General features: G+C 41.7%; 2 protein-coding genes across 8 annotated transcripts in view; one reads left to right on the top strand and one right to left on the bottom strand.

Moving 5' to 3' along the window:
• Nucleotides 1-2603: 2603 nt before the first annotated feature.
• EIF2S3 (eukaryotic translation initiation factor 2 subunit gamma) lies at nucleotides 2604-16802 on the bottom strand. The gene is made up of 12 exons (XM_055701545.1): nucleotides 16647-16802; nucleotides 14268-14331; nucleotides 13650-13777; nucleotides 13406-13527; nucleotides 11942-12036; nucleotides 10533-10691; nucleotides 9137-9271; nucleotides 8083-8177; nucleotides 7018-7162; nucleotides 6429-6598; nucleotides 5302-5474; nucleotides 2604-3335 (listed from the first exon to the last, which is right to left on the bottom strand). The coding sequence occupies exons 1-12, from the start codon at nucleotides 16713-16715 to the stop codon at nucleotides 3272-3274; spliced, it is 1419 nt and encodes a 472-aa protein (XP_055557520.1). The 5' UTR covers nucleotides 16716-16802; the 3' UTR covers nucleotides 2604-3271.
• Nucleotides 16803-17184: 382 nt separating this feature from the next.
• Nucleotides 17185-21729, top strand: part of KLHL15 (kelch like family member 15) — a 29102-nt gene continuing 24557 nt past the window's right edge. The window contains exon 1 of one of the 7 annotated variants that reach the window (XM_014283089.3): nucleotides 17185-18040. The gene's annotated coding sequence lies outside the window, so the exon portion shown is untranslated. Of the gene's footprint in view, nucleotides 18041-19833; nucleotides 19926-21143; nucleotides 21265-21394; nucleotides 21553-21729 lie in introns of those variants that run through there. The other 6 variants (XM_005443063.4, XM_055701541.1, XM_055701542.1 and 3 more) reach the window with 6 other exon arrangements.

Below are 21729 nucleotides of genomic sequence, written 5' to 3' on the forward strand. Positions count from 1 at the left end.
TAATCACTCGTTGATAAAAACAAAACCAAACCGAAACAGTTAGTAGTTCTGTTAACCTACACTGGTCTGGTAGGTTTCTTACGATACCAGAAATCTTTTGCAAAATACTGAGATGATACTTTCCCCCCCATAATGAAGAGCTACCGCTGTACCAGCAGCCTCCTAAAAGCAGTTACCGAGTTCTGACAGATCACTGGAAGAGATTCAGTTACCTAAGTGCAGGTACTAGTGGCATCAGAGATGCCCTGCTCTATCCAGAACTACTCCAGAACGTGGCAAGTGTGAGAACAGCCAATTCCACACTAGCCAACCCATTTTAAGTGCAACTGCACACCTACCTTCAGGTAGCTAAATCTGACCTATGAAGAATTAAAAATGAAAATAAATCATCACTCAAACAAATCCTTGGTAAAGTGAGAGCTCAGAAGTCATCCGTTACTATCTTCATCCTGGCCAAGAAAACCCAAGTGATTTTCAACTTCTGTAGTTTACATGGCATCTCTTTTCTCTCATCATTCATCTAAATCTCAGCGTCACAATTCAGTGAATGGCGAGCGGGTGGACACAGACACATCAGCACATAATGTGTTTACACTTACACTGTTCATACTTGGCTCTCCGATGCTGCAGTCACGTGCTTCATGTGTTCATCGAAGCCTCGAAATGTTCCCATTATTCTTTACTAATGCCAGCAAAGGCAAAGATTGCCAGTTAGAGGAAATGAAACATTTTGGTGGCAAAAAGGAACTCTGCACTTTACCTATCCACCCACTCCCTACCAGTGGCGTAATAAAATATACAGCACACTTGCTTATGTCATATATATGTATCTCATAGCTGATGCCTCAGACTACCTATACACATGCTCCTATCCTCCCTTCTTGGGAAGGATCAGGAACAGACTGTCCGGACACACTATTTGTAACAACCACCCCACTCTGAGGCAACTCTTTTCTGCGTGACATGGCGCAGACGCACAAATAACAAACCCAAGCCCACCATCAGGAAGAAGCAGAGAACAGTTCAGAATATAAGAGACTGTGCCTTGGGAAAGGGCTATGGCTGCTAAAAAACCCCCAACACCTCGCCCAGCCTGGGAAAGCCCAGCCCCTAGGAAAGCAGCCCGATGCAAGAACAGGCCAGAAGCAAAATTCAATACCCTGGCACTTCATTGCCTCTATTCTCTCTTTAGTGCCTATCAGCTCCTGTGCGTGCCATCAGAAAAAACAAAGTGTTACTTAATGTTTCAGAGGGAACGAAGACACTTTCACAAGTGTTCCTTAATGTTACGGAGAACATATACTTACCTAATAAATCTGTTATCAACTACAGCAGTATCAATTCATATTCTAGACCTAAATTAAGTAATGACGTATGGCTATTTAGCTGGAAGGATGTAGGGCTGGCTACTAATCCTAGCACTAGGACGATACTAGCACTTTGCATTTATTACCTACCCAAGTGAAGGAGTACGTGAAGTGCTTTGAAAAAAGAAAGTGCCATAATCTTTCCAAACTGCAGATCATGAGATTAAGGCCCAATCTCCAAAATACCTGGATGCCTAAAAACGCCTATGGGTGCACTGCGCTGACCAACTTCTTGGAAGCATTGGAAGTATCCTTAGACCCACAAATTCAGTGCATTTAGAAAGAAGTCTTTAGACTAGCTTTCATCCTAGTGGTGGCGTCATCCTAGCACTCTGTGGTAGCTTGCTTTCTGTTTTGTGCTCACTCTCATGCTCCCAAACTAGGCAAGACCTAAGTATATCCGAAGTTCCTAGAATTCAGTTACAGAAATGAGCTTCCAAAGCACGGAAGGTGCCATCTTTGAAACAGACACATTTAAGACCGTATACTGGTCAAGTATGAGGAGAATCAGGAAGAACTATAGCTGATTCTCTTTCAAAAAAGGAGAAGCACTATACAAAAGTTGGTGTATTTACTCTCAACACCATGCGAGGTAGAAGTACTTTACAAGTGGAAGAACTGTGTACAGGAACGTAGATGGAACAAGGGAACACAAAATACAATGCAAAATCAGGAACAAAACTCAAGCTGTTTCATCAAAATCAGTCTTGATGAGTGAAACGGTATTTACCTTTAGAATGCCTCTGAAGATATTAAATACAACTGAAACCAGGCGTTGAAAATGAACACAGTACTTTGTATAAAAACATGGAAAGAAACATGACTCGCTAAATTTTTTAGTACACAAAATACTAGAACTATGTACATTACTACAAATGAAGAAGTTAAACCTAAATGGATGACAGTATTAGCACCCTAGAGTAAGTTATTACATTATGTTTTCTCCCAAGGAGTGTTACTCAGGCTAGCTAAGCAATAGTGGTTTTACGCCTTTTTTCCTCATCTCATTCTGAATTCCACCCCCATCCCCCAAATCATTCCCTTCTACAGCCTTTTCCAGATATTTTATAGTTCAAGACGACAACTAATATTTGGTCAATTAGCTTGGAAATAAGCAGTTTACTCCTACTGTATAAAGAGCTCCCATGTCACCCACATAGTTCCACAAACGGCTATGTTTCAAATTAATCAAATTCTTTTCAGAAATTCATTCTAAAATAATGTCAAAACCAGTACTGCCAGTTCAGATCCAGTTTACTTGTAGCTCTTTCTTTTGGGGTTTAACCAAAACTTGCAATATTGGAAGTGACAAATTTAAGTCAGTTGACATTGCCATCCTAATCACAAAGCGTAATACAGCCAGAACCATACAAACCAAGGAAGGAAGTTCTTCCTGCCAACAGCTGTCTAAACAAAACAAGATGTTGTGCAGAAAGGGTACTAGTCTCCAGGAAGAGTGTGGTTTTTTACTTTTAATTCTTGTACTGATTGAACAATCAACTGCAGTCTTTTGTTACTCAGAAAACTGTATGAATTAATGAAAATAAGCAGTATTTTATTTCAATACCAGATTTATAGTTTGTGTGTTACACTGGGGCTGACTTGACTGATATGAAACAGATATGTCTGAAACACAACATAAATTAGACATGCCATGAGACATGTACAATTAATTTCTACTAAAATGTGGATAACTAAACCCACTTTATGCCAATTCTTTTACACTTTTAATGGTGATAGTGACTAGTATTTTAGTAAGAGGGTAAAATTCAATAAAATGTACAAGGACAGCCATACAACTCAAAGACAGTTTGCACAGCTTCCAATACCACTGTGAAAATACATCCCCTCCAAAATAGAAACAGGCACTTCATCTTTAAAAATGAAGCACACCCTTTTGTTCTTCAGTCATCATCAACAGTTGGCTTGATTGTCACTCCTCGTCTGATTTGACCCCAACCAATTAAACTGCAAAAAGAAGAAAGTTTATATTACTTTTAATAGTAGTCATGCCTTCAGTTCTCACATTTTGAATTTTCTCAACTTATCTCCCACCCACAACAGCCTACAAGACACAACACTGGTTAGCAGAAATAGAGAATAGGAGACAATGAGGGACAGAGAACGTTTGTATGTTTGTAATTAGCTAAGGATGTACCTTTCAAAAGTAAACTAAAAATCTGAAAACATTGTAACTTATGTTGTGCTGATGGACTATAAATCTATCCAGAGCTTGATCTCTTTCACCTATGCCCGCATTACTTTCAAATAGAAATGAAAATGTGAAAATTCAGACAAGATGACAGTAAGATTACAAACAGCTGTAACTCTCAATGAACATGTAACCTATAAAAGCAACTCAACATTCAGCTAAGTTCTACTATTCATATTCAGTAGAATTAAGACCCCTTTTATGGGCCACTGTTGTCTCAGAAAAATATGCTTTTAGAAAGAAATTAAGATTATGTCCATTTCCACAGTCAGCAGGCAGTCCATGTGATTATTAATACAACTATCTTTTAAAACATTTCCAATTTCTGGCAGGGAGATACATACACAGAAACCACACGTGCATCTCAATTTAATTTGCTAAGCAGTAGAGCCTGTCTCTGGGCACCAGAAAAGGGACTGAAGTGTATCAGCCTAGTACTTCCCACCTTTTAGGACCATATCTATAGGCTGTAACTAGTCCATCTTTGAATTCACTGTTCCTTAGAATCACTAGTATATATCCTCTTTGCTTGGCCATTTGCTGTTCAACCTCTGTGCCTCAAATACATTTACCTTCTATTTTATACCTCCTTTTTGACTCTTGCTTTCTCACTTGGTTCCATCTTTTCAGTATGACATTGCCTCAGGCTACAAGTTCCTTTTCACAGTACATTATCTTCATTCTAATTAGATTTTATTAAAAGCTGCTATTCCCAGTTTGCCTCCTTTCCCTTTTCTTAACTTTCAGTTTCTTTATGTTGTCTCTTTGTCCTTTTAATACAACATAGAAGGCAAGTTTTTAATAACAAGAGCTTTATAGCAGGTTGCCATTTCTTGCGCACCCCATAATCCAGAGACAAGCGGGCTTTTTGGCAAAATTTTGTCATGTTTTTTCAAGTGGGAAGTAATCTACAAATCAACAAAACTCACGCTATCAGCCTATATGCATCCATGGATATGCATACAGTGGAGACTTCTTGTAAAAATGGCTACGTTCCCTTATAGTACAAGAGCTGTGCAGGGTCAGCAAATCTAAATACCCTTATGTTATTCATGTTGTCTTACGGAACACATAACAGGTACAGCATGTGTAATCACCTTAACAAGAAGTATGGCACTACGATTAAAATGAATTATCAACTAATTCTGCTCATTTTCAGCCTCCAGATGCTTCTGTGCAGTCAAGACATCCTATATTTGTAATTCGTATGTGTCAACCCAGTTGATATGTTTCCTTCCCCTCTGCTCATAGTACATACAATACCTAAACCTCAGAATGTCCTTTCTCCATTCCCTTGCTATTTCTTCAAGGTTGCGCTAGAAATCACATACAGCTCCACACGTACACCACCACTGACTCAGGCGTGTATAAAGACAGGCTTTGCCTTAACATTACTAGAATTTCCAAACTGCTCAGCCAAGACTGCCTACTGTTAGCTCAGTTTACAACGTGACAGCTATGGCAACAAACCATGAACCTCATATTTCTGTGTCTGTTAACTAAAAGGTATGTAGCCAAGTGTAATGCTTCTTTAAAAAAAAAAAAAAAAAGAGGCTAGTAATGAAATTAAGCATTCCACAATAATGTTGTCAATGTGTTAGAAGAATCCAGAGGAATTTAACACAGACACACACTTACCTATTCTAGAACAAAACCAGATCCACCTATTTTTTTGTTAACAGTGTAACAACTAGGTACCCCAGCAATTTAGCACCAACTTACCGCCAGTGTTTCTCAACTCTTCGACTCAGGGCAATTTTTTCTCCCACTTCTGTGCACACTGGGTTAGTTAGCACAATCTTCCCCAAATCGGCCTTTACTGCACTGACTCTCCCTCCAGTAGATAAGGATCCTATGTTTACCATTAAAACTTCATTCTTTGATAATTTTTGCACCTGAAGACAGACATACAAAACTCTGAAACGTAAGCTTTAGTATTTAACAAACAAAAAAACCATAGACAATATTGAGTATCTACTGTTACCTACCTGCCCCAAAAAAGGTACAGCTGAGATATGCAAAAACTATACACACACACAAACCATGGACAACAGTGACAGTGGATAGTTTATATGAGAAAGGACAAATACATAAATGTTGTACACGCAGCACTGCAAGTTCTTGATAGGATGTACCTTCTTGATTTCTCTACGTTTCACACTGATGATTGCATATACTGTACTGAAAGTAAAAAGTCTCAAATACTGCTACTGGAATGTTATACCATTCTTGTAGCTAATCTGAATATTCTCATTTCCCTTATGCCTACATACATGAAAATGATTTCTCAAAAAATAATTCGTTTCACAGCATAAAGACAGCGCTGAAGCACTTAACTTACTGTTGCATGAAGCTGTTTATAGATTTTAATGCTAACAGGGAGAACTATGATCTTTTCGTTTAGTTGTGTAAAATGGACCATGGAGCACACGACTGTGCTGTGCATCAAGCTCAGTTTTTTTTCAACTACAGTGTTTCAAAAATACTTGGGTAGAAGTTCTTCAGAGAAAAGAGTCTACAAAAAGCATGTAAGTAGGAAGTAGATTGGTACGTATATAAAACTAGTTATTGCACAAATTAATAGGCTGATAGCAAAGGAAAACAACTACCAGTGTATTTAGAAGAATACCTAACTTCAGGACACAAATATTTTATGCTACTTCAAATTACTCTGATATGAATTCCTACGCCTCTGAAAAGCATTTTCTTCTATAATATTAAATAAGCAGATAGGTTTAATGACAAGCACATATGAACAGGAAGAGAAAATTACCACATAAGGTCAAAAAATGTACATACTAATGACACCTAGCAAAAGAAATCAGGGAAAAACCAAAAGCAGTACAGACCTTCGCAGCTTTCTTGTCTCCTTCAGTGCGCACACCTAATAGTCGTCTCAGCAAGAAATAGGAAATTTCTAGCTCTGTAAATATTTCTGGCAGTGCTCCAACCGCACCAAGAACTTGGCCTACCATTCGGTCAGCCCGACACAACGTTGGATCAATCTTAGTTCCAACACCTACACCACAACAAGGAAAGTCACAAGGTGTAACTGAAAGGTAGCTGTCACATTTATGTATTAGAATATTTGAAGGAGATCTAAAATCAACAGAGAATATTCTGGGAATTCCCTATGACCTGGACAGCACTTTCAGAATGTCAGCAAGACCGTGGGCTCTATCTAAACAAATTAAGAAATATCTACTGTTAAAATCAGTACAATTAACAATGCAAGTTGATCTGCATTGGCCAGTGATGTTTAGGAAAATTATTTATTAAATATCTAATTTTCACACCCGTGTTGTCTCTCTACATATATGAATTATTTTAAATTGCTCAATAGCCTTTGTTTATTACACTGAAATTCATTGCTGAATGAAATCAAGTGTTTTCAGTAAGCACGAAGAAATAAATCTTTGCATATGAGATTATTCTTACCTATAAGACCTCCTGGAGCAGCATATTGCAGATCATTGTGTTCAGCAAAGAGTGACACAATTTTGGAGAAGATAGGCTTGCACATGAGTTTTCCTTCACTGTCCTTGGACACAATACCAGGCCGGACCTCAATTTCCTGGCCCACCTAATTACAAATGTGAAAATGTGCTTAACTGGCTGTTTCACAGGAACACAAAGCTAAATCCTAGTCACAGATAAGACCTACTTATCCCAAAACCTACTATTTACACAAGTCCTTGGTTCTGGGCTACTGTAGAACTTTGAGGACTTCTGTTGCACTGTTTACTGCAAACTGAATAATACTGAAAGCTTTGTATCTTATAGCTGATGTAACAACTGATTTTCTTTTCAATATAATTTGTAAAACTGCTTTAGCAAGGATCTTTATCAGCAGTAATTCCAACATTTAAATTTGAGTAATTTTGTAAAACATCATTTCATTTAGGAACATTACAGCACTGAGAAAAATTGAGTTAATTAAATCAGTGTAACTGATTGGCATCTACAAATGTCAAGACAAAGAAAATACAGGTTATATAAATGTTTCAAGATGTAGCTTGCTTTCCAGCTTAGCAGAACAACTTTTAAAGTCCATCTATTGACAGTATGCATCAAGGAAAAAAAAAATCAGAATATACAAAATATTTAAATGAGGAAGTGAGACCTGAGGGAACACACATACACACTTCTGAGGTACTTTTAAAGTTCTTTTGCTCCCCTGTTCCCCCCAGTAATTCAGCAAGTCAAAGTGGCAGGACAGGAAAAAAGAATAGCTCCCTCAGTTTCTGTAAGCAACGAAATCATTATCTTTATTACCAAAAGTTAAGACTATAGCAACAAATATACATTTAAAAAATAAAAATCTTGTTATGGTACTTTAAAACAGGAAAGTAAAAATGAGGCATAGACAGAAAGGGTAAGTGACATCTGACTGTATTCTAGTTTAAAAAAAAATCAGTTATATAGATTGATCTTGTACTAAGCATGGAAAAGTTCTACTCATTATCATCATTACAAATCTCCACACAAGAAAGGGAAAGTTACCTTTAAAACACCCTTTAGAATACTGCCACCAGCTACACCTCCTTTAAGGTCATCAACTTCACAGCCAGGCTTGTTGACATCAAAAGATCTAATTACTGAAAAGAATAGACCATAACCAGGTTTATATTTAAGATCAGGTTTTTAAAGAACTGTCTTTCTTTAGCAGCTTTGATTGCTTCCCTATGCTCATGAAGGTATACATACATATATATATATATATATATATAAATACTACAAAAATGTAACTCAGGAAGAACACTAAAATACGATGAATATTTTATTCCCAATTTTTAAGTATACAGTTATCTTGTTCTCAAAAACATTTAAGCTGTTCATATACATAAACGTTTTTTTAAACTGTTTCTGCGTAGCAGAAATTAAGTTAAAAGATCACTATCTGAAAAAGAAAGCAATGATCAACTATATCACAAAACCCCTTCAACATTCACAATGTCAATTGTGAATACTGGAACCTTGTTTTAATGTGGCAAATTTTTATGCATTCCGAACATTTGTGGGTCTCCCATGTTCTATGTGGAAAAAAGGGCAAACAAATGGATTCACTGTAGTGGAACTGGATTTCACAATATGCTGGACAAGAACTGAGACTTTGACAATTATATAAAGGAGACAGGAGACTAACAAAGAAAATCTAACCAGGCTCCAGGAAAATAAGATTTTCATGGAAATAATCTAATTTTCAAACTCAACAATTTGTCAGAATTTTGCTAAATCAAATTTAAATCAGTAGCAACTAACAGAATGTTTTTAAGACAGATACATTTCTCATCATTTATTTATTTTAGTGCTTTCACACGCATAGAATATATACACAAAACCCAGCAATTACCTCAGGTAGGTTTAACTATAGTAATTAACTATGAACAAACAATACAGCTCTCAGAAAATAAGCAAGTTTTAAAATAAAAGCACACTAAACGCTCTTTTCAATCCCACCTCTTTTTAAGAGCATCCATCAACAAGCTATTTTAAGTGTAGATACATGTAATGAATGATTAGCCACAAAAGCCCAGACCATATGGCATTTACATACCAATAAGCCTTGGTTCAGATGTGAAGTCTCTCAAAGGGACTGGGATTTTCTTCACTATGTACTCGCAAACTACCTCAATGTTGTATTTCAACTGTGCGGAGATAGGAATTATTGGAGCTCCTTCTGCAACTGTACCTACAACAAAATCAAGTTCAACATCAAGCCTTAATATAGTATTTATAGGAACATGACCAAGCGTTCTGTCATTGTTAAAAACACTAATGAATTTCAAGGCACATTTCATGTGTATTTCCCAGAGCAGAACATATCAGAGCCCTTACCCTTCCCTTCAACATTTTAGCTCAAACCAGCCACACCTACTTTTCAGGGCATTCTGAAATAACCTTGGTGTTGCCTCTGGATAAGTGCGCACTGAAGAGCTTTACAGTTGCTCTCTGAACACAGTGCAAGATAACCTTCTCTGAGGGAGGGCACGCTTCCTACATTATCTTAAGAATATTTCTGATCGCAATTTCCTCAGAGAGACTAGGTATCTTAGTACTTGATAGATCAGTATTAACAGTCAGATTTCATTCCGACAAACTAAAATTCCTATCAATCTATGTTTTCTAAGTTCTGCAATATAAATACATATTTTAGAAGAATCCTCATTTTATGGAAGGATGCATTAGCTATTAGGACTTGTTAAATATTACTAATTATATCTGTGTTTCTTGTGATAACTCCAGTTCTCAAACTCCAAATTTACACATCAAGCCACTGTGACATAGCTGTTATGAACAGGTTATACAAGGCAGCAATTCTGAACTAAAAGAAAAAAACAAACAAAACCACAGACACACTGGCTAATTTTGATGGTGACACTCTAGCTCTGCAGCTTTCCACATATACCAGCTAAAGCAGATAAGCAGGGAAAACAGCGGAAGCTCCTGGGAAAGACAAAACTCAAAGCACTGAAGTTAAGTAGAATTTTACAGACAAGAGTAGGATAATGTTGCTTGACCTAGACACCGAGAGAGGTGAAAGATCAATCTTTTCTGATTTGGTAGAAGAAAAGCTAACACATTCATACCTACAAGGTGCCCCTAACAAGTACTACTACCTTTTCTCCTGTGCTGCAGTAAAAATCACAGTACAATCTCTACTACAGCAACAATACCAAGAAGAAACCACAAATTCCACGAAAGCTACTAGATAGGAGCTATTACTGCTAGTTTTACATCAAGAGCCAACAGCCTTAATACTTGTAGGCAAGCAGTCTGGAATGGGCAAGAAGCACAACTCCAATGGCCTGTTTTTTAGATTAACAGATTATGTACACCAGCATCGCCTACGGAAGAGAAGCTTTGATATAAACATACAGAAGCCACTATGTCCACGTCTCAACACTGAAGAATTTCCACCACTAACTGGATTTCTGCTGCTGAAAACTTACCTTGTACAAATGCAAGAATCTGTTCATACTGTTCTTTAGCCTGGCTCTCCTTCACCAAATCAATCTTATTCTGCAGAATCAAAATGTGTTTCAGTTTCATGATTTCTATAGCAGCTAGATGTTCTGAGGTCTGGGGTTGAGGGCATGACTCATTACCAGCTGAAAGAAAAGTGACTACAATAGAGAAACTATACAGATAGACAAAACTCCTACAGTTACGAGATCTACTTTCCATTGTATCTTTATAAAAAACAAGCCACATCTCAGTAAGCTACATTTGAAGCTTTCCAAGTGAGTAAGCACCTCCTTCCTCTTCCCCAGAACTGCTGGCTGTAGCATCCACACAATGTATGACAGATGAGAGGTTGTCAGAGTGATTCCCCCATTCTACTTGCTCCCAGTAGAAACATCTAAAATTTCCAAAGATACTGGTAACTAACTTGTGTCTACTTGACATTCTATCCTTAGGTCCTCAAGCATCTCACTACTGACTGTAGCATAATGGACAATTCACCTTTCAAGAAATATCTTAAAATTTGATGGCACTTCTTAATCACTAAAACCATAAAAATGCCCAACTTTATAACACACAATAAACATATCAAGTACAGGAATAGGGCAGCTATCAGCAAGGTTTGGATTTCAGCCATCCAAGAAGCTAACTCTGGCTGCATGTGCCATTGTGCCAGTTAGTCTCGCTTGAAGTCTGGGCTATCACACTTTCTAGGTCTAAACAGGCAGCAGGAATGACAGCTCATCAGCTATCTCAGACTATTTAAACTACAATATCTGAAGCTGTTTTTCTTGTTTGTTGACATGGCCTATCTAGGTAAAGATAATTACTGTCACAGAGCGCTAAATTGTTCTATAGACATAAAAATCACTTTTATGCACTTCCTGTTTGTTGCAAATCAGAACAAAAATTGTCTGAATCAAGATAAATCTCCTGTACCTTGATTTTGCCTTTATTCATCTGGGTTTACTGTTTATACTGATGTTTCTGGGCTCTCCTGTATGGCAAAGGCTACATACATATCTAAAGCAAACTGAAGCTTCAGAGAAACTCACAATGTACCTGTAGGTAATCTATTTCCATAAAATGATAGTAATTTCACAGTACTATACCACTACAATGATTCATCTTACCTAACTAATCTTCTGTCAACTGGGGCACCTACCAGACTAGTAAGTACGTAAAGCAATGTCCAAAATCAACCAGCTTGTTAGCACTACATTCTCTGTAGCATCACTGTATTTTCTTAAAACACATCTCAAAAGCATTCACTTGTTTTAATTGCTCATCCCACTCCACTAAATTTAAAACCCGATATAAAGTTGCTTCATGATATTAAAAAAAAAAAAAAAAAAAAAAAAAAAAAAGAGCTCTGTTTTTGTGTAGCAATCATTACCTATCAACAGTAAAGCTGCATCCATTACTGCTGCACCGTTCAACATAGTAGCCATCAAAATATCATGGCCAGGACAATCCACAAAAGAGACATGCCTGTTGTAGAAGAAGGTTAAAAAGAAGTCCAAAAGCCAATTATCAATAATTTCTCTGACCAATTTATGTGAGTGCCTAGGCAGACACAAAAGTTAAAAGCATCCTTAAAATAGATAAACAAAACTTTTCAAGACAGATGCTGGGAAGTAATACCTTTAAAGTTTTTTTGAAGTTCTAAAAGAGCACAAAGACTACTGAACAGCTACTGAATACTTTTTCTAAGTTTTGAGATTCAATACCATATATCCATTAGGTACTGCTTTAGTATTTCACAAATTTACTTGTAAATTAGACTAGATTTAAACAGATTTAAATACACCAGAATAGTAATACCACCAAAAAAACCCCCACCAACCAGAAAACCCCCAAACAAAAAACCAACAACAACCACACAGGATTTCTCCTATTCTTTTAAAAGACACCTGCCATTCTCCAGTTTTAGAAGATTATGCTGCTTTAATTATATGGTTATAATTGCACTTCAAGGATTTATCTACAGAGACAATGTTACGTGTCTTAGTTCCAACCTTATGATTTTATTGTGCAGACCGTAATAGTTAATTCACTACATTCTTGCCTGAAACTATTCAGTGAAGAATCCTTGTTTCCTGGTAGCATGCCACCAAAAAGCAAGGGACTAGTTTGCTGCTTTGCTGGTGATGTTAAAAATCTACTGGAAGCAAATAAACAGTAAGATAAAAGAATACAAGGCTTTTAACCAATAGTTTAAAAATGGCTGCATGACTATCACTCCAACAGAAGTTATTGTTAGTAACAAGTGCTCTACTAGGAATCTGAGGAAAGGAAGGAAATAAATTATTACAGCATTACATGTATTTTATTTATAAGCATGAACTAGGAATCCTGTCGTACAACAGCCTTTGTGACTACTCTCGTTTGAGCAATCATTGTAAAGACCCACACAAAACCTGTTGTGGTTACTATGCTTTATTAGAAATTAAGTAAATGAATAGCACGTGGGCTCCAGTTAAAGGCCTGGTCTCATATTACACACCAGGCTTTCATATATTAATTTTAATAACTTCTGAAAACTTTTCTGCCTCTAAGAAGAAAAGGTTTAACAGATGTCATCCTCCAGAAAGGAATTAAAGGTGCGTTTGTGAGGTCCACATTAGTTCTCATACTAGTGGCTTTAAAATGTACTTATATTAATAATGTTAAAAAAAATTCATTTCAGACACCTGCAAATACCCAAGGATAGAAGACACAGTTGTGCTCTACCACAGACTGTGTGTCACAACTAATAACACCCATGCAGTTTAGATGATACTTTAGATCAGGGGTGCCCAGCATCTAAGAACATGTGGTCTGCCATAAAAATTCATACCATTCATTCTACAGAAGTTACCTGACTAGTTTGAAGTTCCCTTTGGTGCCAGGAATATCTGTGGGGAACTCATCTGGGGTGCTACTTCCACAGGATCGGTAACACTCTGGCCGAGAACAGCTTGGGTCATCCAGCTTGTAAATCTGTAAGTAATTTTTAAAAATTGAGAGAAATTTTAATTCATCAAGGATTAGTTACATATAAGCTTATATCCATCCTGAAATTTATTAGCAACATATTTGCTAGATCCATAGTAATGACTCACCTTTGCATTAGCATAACCCAGCTTGATTGTGATATTTCTTTCCAGTTCATTTTTAAATCTGACAGTATGAACTCCAGATATAGCTTTGACTACTGTCGACTTTCCATGGGCTACATGACCAATTGTACCTATGTTTTAAAAGCAAATGTTTGTTAACGAGCCGTTGTTTAATTTTCTGCAGTGTTCCATTACAATCAACACAACCACAAACTCTCTATAGCCAGTAAGTCCAGAGCTCCCATAAGAAGCATGCATGGATTTCATAATAATTTTTGTTTAAACAAACAAGAACCTAAATTGAGCTCCCAATAGATACATCTTTGCACTTTCATGAAACTCATGTAAATGCTTAATTTTAAGGTAAAATAAACTGTTTTAACAACTATTCCCCACTTCATTCAATAGTGTTCTTAAAGAAAAATCCGTGCTTTTCAAGTTAAAAAGGTTTGACAAATGTCTTCCTGTGCCTTGATAAAATTTATAAAAACACTGTATCTACATTACTGTCTGTTTCAGTAAGACTATCTTAAAGTTCTCAAATAGATACCATATGCTACTGCATAAGCACCAGAAAGAATTACATTAATGCACCCCTCTTTTTTACAAGTTTGGTTTTACCTATATTAATCGTTGCTTGTCTGCTGATGACTTCTGGTGAAAGAGGTGTCAACTTGTTAACATCCTGTATGAGGGAGATTTCAGAATTTATTAATCTTCTATCTAAACGTTCAGACAGTACTATACATATTTTCTTAAAAATTATCCAGTCATTCTATTCAACATAATCCAACCAAACTAATGAAAATAATTCTAAATATGCATTCCAATCATTTTAAGTACATGAAATAGGACAAAATCCTGATTGTAAGTCCGCATAGGTTGCAAATGAAAACACCAACTGTAAATCAGCACAGGGTGCAAGATGTTAAAGATGCAAGTAAAGAAAAAAACAACCTAACCCTCCAAAGAAGCTCTAACACACAATAAAACCCTCACCAACCCCAAACTTAAATTACATGTAACAGGCAAATTCAAATTAACTTTCCATGGCTATATGGTGAACAGCATCTATGTTTTAAAAACAAAGGTTTGTCAATAAACAGTTGTTTGGTATAAGGTTCCATTACAGTCAATATATAATTACAACTAACATTTTGGAGTCAGTAGGTCCAGAGACTTCCTTAGCACCATGGATTTAATTTTGGATTTTTTTTAAAACAGCAATTTTTTTCCTCAAATACGGTTATTACTACTTGAGGTACCAGACAAAAATTCTGCTGTTTTAAAAAGCCTGTTGCATGAACCTACTGGTAGCTGCTGGCAAATCAAAACACTTACAAATACATCCCATACAGTTAAAAAGACAACTCTGAAAGAGTTGGTTTGGGGATTTTTAAAGCTGTTTGTCCAAATATTGGACAAATGTTGAAATCCACTGAAATGTTCCACTGTACTCTTTTTGAAACTGCTTACAGTTAATTTCCATCCTGCACTGAATTCATATGGGTGAGCTGCTCTGTTCAAGCAAAGACTCATGATGCTAAAAGAGTCCTCAGTGCAGGACAGGATATGACTATTTTGCTAAATAACACACACACAATCTACATTAAATCACACTGTTTACACTGTTACATACAGGTTCAGTGCATAACAATCAAACTCAAACATCTGTGTAAAAATGTAAGCTGACTCATTCTATTATCAAGAATAAAATGTTCATGTTCAATACAAAACAAGTTTTGTCCACCTAACACAAACAACTATATTTGTCTTTTTTTGTACATCTAACTTAAAATGACTATGCGCACTGAAGTCAACGATGGGAACATGACCTGCAGATGGCACCATCTAGTAGGGTGACAAGCGGCAAGTGTGATGCAAGTCCTGTCGTCAAGGGAATCGTTCCTAGTGCACACAATTATGCATGTATGCAATTTTTTCCTCAAGACTGGTATAAAGGCTAGCTTTAGCTATAAGCTCCCGTCAACTGCAAGCATTCAGAGGCCAACTGAAAAAGTATAAAAGAGCCCTTAAAGACAGTTCCTAGTGACCTGCCAACTAGGCGTTTCTGTGTTCTTTCCCACTGGCAAATGCTACAATCAACAATGAAAGGAAGTAAAGCAACTTTTTGAAATTACTTACATGCTTCACCAATGAATATCAACATGCTTAGCTATAACACAAAAAGAACTCTTGTACCCAAACCCCAAGGTATCAGACATTATTACTGTAAAGACAAATAAGCTTTTCTGGTTTGCTGAATAACAGGGAGTCAGCAACAAGGTTTTCGACCGGTTTTGTCCACGTATACGTGTAATAAGTGAGAACAAGCACAGGTGAGGCGTTTAATAGGCAAGACTACCACAGCAAGAGGCCACTGCAACTGACTTTGTTAGTAGTCACAATTTTCTTGGCAGACCAACTAAGGCAGGACTGGCAACCAATCCACCTAGCCCGCTGGGGAAACTGAGTGCCAGTTTATGGTTCTACATCGGAGAGAGAAGAGGTTTTTAACACTGTTAAGCAGGCCAGCCCTCGCAAGGAGGATGCTGCGCGTCTCCACCACTACCACGCAGAAGCTTCGCTCGCCAAGCCAGGCCGCCAGCCCGCCGAGCCTCGAACACCTCCCGCCAGCGAGCGGGGCGCCTCCCGCAGGCAGCCCAGCCCCGCCGCGACCAGCCTAACCGGCTCCCAGCGCCGCCGCCGCTGCCCGGCGCCTGCCTCCGACTCCCCCCCACCCCCAGCCCCGGCGTGCCGCAACGCGGCCATCCCAAGCACCGCCACCTTCCGCGCCTCCTCGGCCCTCACCGGCCCCAACGACCGCGGCGGGGCCTGGAGGAAGGCACGGCTCCCCTCAGCCTGCGAGCGCCGCCCCCCCACCCCGCCAAAGGCCCGCCCGGCCGCACCAGCCCCCGCCGCCCGCCCCCGCCGCTGCTCGGCGCCCCCGCCCGCGGCCGCCTGCCGCTGTTCCCCGGGCGCCCCGCCGGCCAGCCTCACCAAGGTGGCGAGGTCCTGCCGGCTGAGATGCGGCTGCCCCAGAGTCACTCCCGCCTCGTCCCCCGCCATCTTGGCCCGAAGAGGAAGCGAGGAGGCCCGCGCGGCCGCCTGACCCCCGGCTCCGCTCGGCGCCGCCGCTGCCGGCGCGCAGCCCGGCACCCGCCGGTCGGAGGAGTGACGCCCGTCGGGGTGACCCGCCGCGCTGTGCGGCGCGGGGCCGCCGCCAGCCCCGCCGCGGGACGGCAGCGGCTCAGGCGCGGCGGGGGCAGCCCCGGGAAGGACCCCCGTCGCCCTCACGCCGGGTGATGCAACCCGGCCTGCCCCTGGGCCGCCCCGCGTGCGCCGGCGCCGCCGGGGAAGCGAGGGCGCGCGCGTGCGCGGGGCGGGGCGGGGCCGCGGCGGCGGGGGTCGCGGTGCGCCTGCGCCTTGCGCCTGCCGGCGGGTAACGGTCGTGGGCCCAGGGTGGTGCGGGGCTGCTGAGGGGAGGCGCTGGGGCGCGGGGGGGGGGGGGCTGGGCACAGCGCACCGTTTGCGGGTACGTGCGGGTGGTTCTACACGCGGGTTTCAGTCACTGCTGCAGGAGCAGACGCCCGGGGAGCTCTCCCGAGTATTTCTGGGGAACGGGGGTTGCCCTTTGTCGGCGGCAGGCAGGGCTGCTGGGCCCGCGGTGGCGCTGTGCCAGTGCCGCGTGTGCTGCCTGCACATGTGGAACAGTGGCGTTGCAGCGGTGGGGTGGTCACGCTAGGGACCTGGTTCGGTTGCAAGGTACACCAAAAAAACCCGAGATTCATCCTGTGGTTTAAGCAGCGACATTCGTTGATGCATGTCTTAACAGTGTGGTAGCGTAGGTTTATTTGGGGCGGTGAGTGGGTGTAGAGAGGAACACGGTAAAATTTGAACAAGATATGCTTGTATGTACTGGAAATGAGCATATCTAATTTGATGTCCGATCAGCTCATCTGCTTGAACAGTAAAACGGCACTGTACATACATTAGTGATCTCTGCTGGCCATCAGCCTGATAAGATTTTGAATTTCAACCTTTCTGTTGTTACTGGCTTTTGTAGGCAAAGTGCTCGGTGTTAGGGAGACCGTATGGATATAAGACCCTGACCCAAGACGCGAACAGCTTGAATCTTTTGTACCAAACAGCTAAAATCCCCACGAAAAGTGTGCTGTTTTCAGAGTTGGGTATGAAATAAATGCTTCAAAACCCAAATAAAATCCCTGAGCCAGTGAAGAGAGCCAGCTTACAGGTTCAGTAGAGACTAAGACCAAATTCACAACTCTTCCTGGTGGGAAATTGAATTGACTTCATCATGGAAACTTCTTAAAGGCATAGAGGATGTTGCTACTAACAGGATTTCTTCTATGATCAGAGAAACAGGTTTCAGCGTAAGTAACCAGTTATGTCAAATACATACACATTCATCAACAGTGGCTTTGTCTGCTGGAAAATGTGGTGGTTCTCAGGTTTTACCTGATTTAACTGCTTGGGTCAAAAAAACCCAGGCTTGGAGCAGACAACCATGTGATTAAAATGCGATGATGGAAATTTCTGTGAAACTGGTATGCCTGGTCTAACAATGCTTGTAACCTCCCACTTTCACAAATCCTACTATTTCCATTCTTTCCTGATTACAAGAGTTAGGAGTGAGTTGTGCTGGATATACCTAGAGCAAATACATTGCCAGCATTTTTGTTTTCAAGAAATGAATGTGGCCAGGTGGCAAGAAATCTTACAGTGTGTATAATGGTGTTGCCAATGACAAAATATACTTTGTCTTGCAATGCAGTAATTTTGAACATTGGTCTGGAAAATGAGTTTTCATATCTAATCTTTCATAAGGACATATGATGCTTTCAATTGTCTGTAAAATGTCTCAATTCTGGGAAAAACAGTAGGTGCTTATGACCGAGATACACAAAGTATGGTGGAAACATGATGCAATACTTGGTTGTAGTTGCCTTGACGTCCAGGCATGTATAATCACTCTTTTATGGAAATGAACTGAAAATACTAGACTTTGTAGTTACTTAGCTGTTTAAATTATGCAATAATGCAGTGCAGTGTAAAATTATGGAAACCGTTTTTGTCACATTTGCAGCAGCCTTTAGAAAGGATTTAATCCTTGCCAAGAACCCTGTCAGGAATCTGAAAAAAAAAAAAAAAAAGACACAAAGTGTTGCTCCTATTTTAACAATGAGATTATACATTTTACATAGTCTGTGATAGGCTTGTTACTTTGATTCACTGTATTTGGAAATATTTGTAGTATGAAGAAAAACTAGGGAAATCTGAAGACTGCAAATGTCTAATTATTATGGAATCAGAATGGTTTGGGTTGGAAAGGACCTTAAAGGTCATCTGGTTCCGACCCCTCTGCCACGGGCAGGGACACCTTCCTCTAGACCAGGTTGCTCCAAGCCCCATCCAGCCTGGCCCTGAACACTTCCAGGGATGGGGCATCCACAGCTTCTCTGGGCAACCAGTGCCAGTGCCTCACCACCCGTGCAGTGAAGAATCTCTTCCTTATATCTAATCTAAATCTACCCTCTTTCAGTTTAAAGCCATTACCCCTTGTCCTATTGCTACATGCCCTTGTAAAAAGTAGCTCTCCAGCTTTCTTGTAGGCCCGCTTTAGGTACTGGAAGGCTGCTGTAAGGTCTCCCTGGAGCCGCCTTTTCCCCACGTTGAACAACCCCAACTAAAGTAGGTAAAAACACTTCTAGGAATTGTCAAGTATATTATACATACAAATTTAAAAAGATTAAAATTATTCAAATTAAGGCGTGAATAGTATATTAATATAACTCAAAAATGTATGTCCATAATTTTATTAATTGCAGTTCATTTAAGGCAGTGGGAACTACTTACTAACCAACTCTGTACAGATCCGTAAATCAGAGGGGTCAGCCAAAAGCTATGTAAATTAATAATAACTAAGCTAACGTTGATACTGCTTGTCCTTGTTGAGGGCCCAAATTTAAATGTCACATTTTTATTTAGGAAATTAGAATTAAGGCGTTATTAAGATACTTTGATTTCTTTCAGTAGAGGCAAATTTTCAAATGTGAAGAAGGGGATGGGTTTTTTTGGTGCTTTTAAATGTTGACAATAAGTATGTCAAAGCTGTTGGGTGCATTTTGGTTTGTTGGTTTTGGTGTGGTTTTTTTGGTTAGGTTTGAGGTCCTTTTCTGTGGCAGTGTGTAGAAGAGACCTGAAGATCATCTTATGCCTCAGCTTGCCACAAACTACAAACAGCAAAATGACAGACAGGTAAAACCAAAACAGTCCTGCTTAGCTTTTTCTACCCTCGCTGCCCTATAAATGTCAAAAGTCTGGAGAGGGCAGAAGGATGCATGAAGTTTTATAATTTCTGTGTATGAGAAGCTTACTTTCTACTCCAGTTCTTCTTTGCTGCAGCATGAAATGTGAGTGGGTACATGCTTGGTGCAGCAGCAGATGTATCTTGTGAATCAGGGAGAGAATGTCTTTCCTTTGAGACTTAGGTGGCAGGAACAGTAGCTGTCTTGGCAGAGTCAGTATGTAAAGGTCTGGGTTTTTTCACCTTAAGTGCACAAACAACAGGTTTTAAAACAGTGACTGGGGAGATGGGGCAAATTTACTGCATGAGTAAGCAGATGAGATAGGATAGTATGAAGTTTTCGGAGTAGAGGAGGGTCAGACTGTTGGGATGAAGGAGTGAATGGGAGCAGGTTGACTGCGGCGTGGAATAAGTAGGCCTGAGGGAGCAGTAGGAGGGCAGTTGAATGGAGTGGAAATAACAGTGGGAAGTTCTTTGTGAAGCAGTGTGTGGAGGAGCTGGTTCATTGTGTGAGGCTGGGAAAGGTGGGAAGGACATTCAGCTTGGGGGTGGCAGCTATAGAGGAGGTACTCTCTTGTTTTATAAACCAAGAATGGGGTGTGGGTGGTAATGAAAGACTGAAAGTAGGTGGTGAAGGGGACAGGAACAGCAATGAACGTGGAGAGGATGGCAGCGTGCAGCCTGCTGTTCAAAGCAGTCAGTGACATAGGTGGTGGGGGAGAGAGGTACGTAGCAGGTGGTGGATGGTTTGGGGGTGGCAGTGGCAACCAAAGGTCCACGTAGTTCAGTTCACCTCTTGCAATGAAGTTGGAGTGCCAGGCAAAGGCGAGATGGAGAAAGCGAGGTGATGTTTGTGCTAAGGCAGAGCGCTGTTCGTCCCGGGCTGGGATGCTCAGTTCCCCGCGGGCTGCACGCACTGTGTTGCTGAAGGGCAGCGACCCAGCGTGCCCGCGGCCGGTGGCCCTGACCCGCCGGGCGCAGGTGGCCTGCTTCCCACGGTGGCTGGCAAGGCCGCCTGGGCAAGGAGGGAGCTGGGATCTGCCCGCAGCACCTGCGGCCGGCCCGGTGCCGGGGAGGCGCCCAGCAAGCTCCCGCCGGGGGCTGCCGTTGCCCGGGGCGGGTCGCGGCTTGCGGCAGGAGCGGGCCCGGAGGCGGAGGGAGGGCTGGGGGAGAGCAACGCCGCTGGAAGCGGGTGCCTGCGGATCAGCGTCCCCGCGAGTCGGGCGCAGATGATGCCTGTCGGTGCCGCTTTCCCAAGCCCCAGGCGCGCGCGGCCGCCGCTAGGCTCCGGTAAGGGGCGCCTCGGAACGGGCGTGCCTGCCCGGTCTCCCCGCGGCTGCCGGGGTAGGGGGGCGGCGGCGGGGCCGGCCCGGCGTCTGGCCGGCACCGCAAGGGGCAGGGGGGTGGGGACCGGGCCGGGCCGCCCCGAGGCGGGAGTGCGGCGGCGGTTCGCCGCCCCGGGCCGCCCCCCCCGCCCCGCTCCGCCGGGCCCGCAGGTGGCGGCGGAAGTGACGGGCGGCGCGGGGTGCCTGTCGCGGGGGAAGATGGCGCCTGCGGCCGTGCTAGGCAGCGCAGAAGGTAAACAAGTGTGAGCGGCGGGGGGCGGGCGGGAGCGGCAGGGACCCCGGGGGCGAGGCCAGGCTAAGGCAGCGCAGGGAGCGCCGGTGCCGGCACGGCACGGCGGGGGGCGGCTCCCCACCTCCCCCTGAGCACGGACCGCGGGGAGGAGGGAGCCCTGGATCCCCCCTTCCTCCT

The sequence above is a fragment of the Falco cherrug genome, chromosome 2 (genome assembly GCF_023634085.1).
Source record: "Falco cherrug isolate bFalChe1 chromosome 2, bFalChe1.pri, whole genome shotgun sequence".
In the NCBI taxonomy this organism is placed as follows: domain Eukaryota; kingdom Metazoa; phylum Chordata; class Aves; order Falconiformes; family Falconidae; genus Falco; species Falco cherrug.

Excerpts from the sequence above, each read along its gene's own strand:
- EIF2S3 (XM_055701545.1), bottom strand. The coding sequence starts at position 16,715 with ATGGCGGGGGACGAGGCGGGAGTGACTCTGGGGCAGCCGCATCTCAGC. Across the intron at positions 10,692-11,941 it reads TGCAGCTTTACTGTTGATAG|CTGGTAATGAGTCATGCCCT; the intron begins GTAATGATTGCT and ends CTTTTCTTTCAG. Across the intron at positions 8,178-9,136 it reads ATCTGAACCAAGGCTTATTG|TAATTAGATCTTTTGATGTC; the intron begins GTATGTAAATGC and ends TATTCTTTTCAG.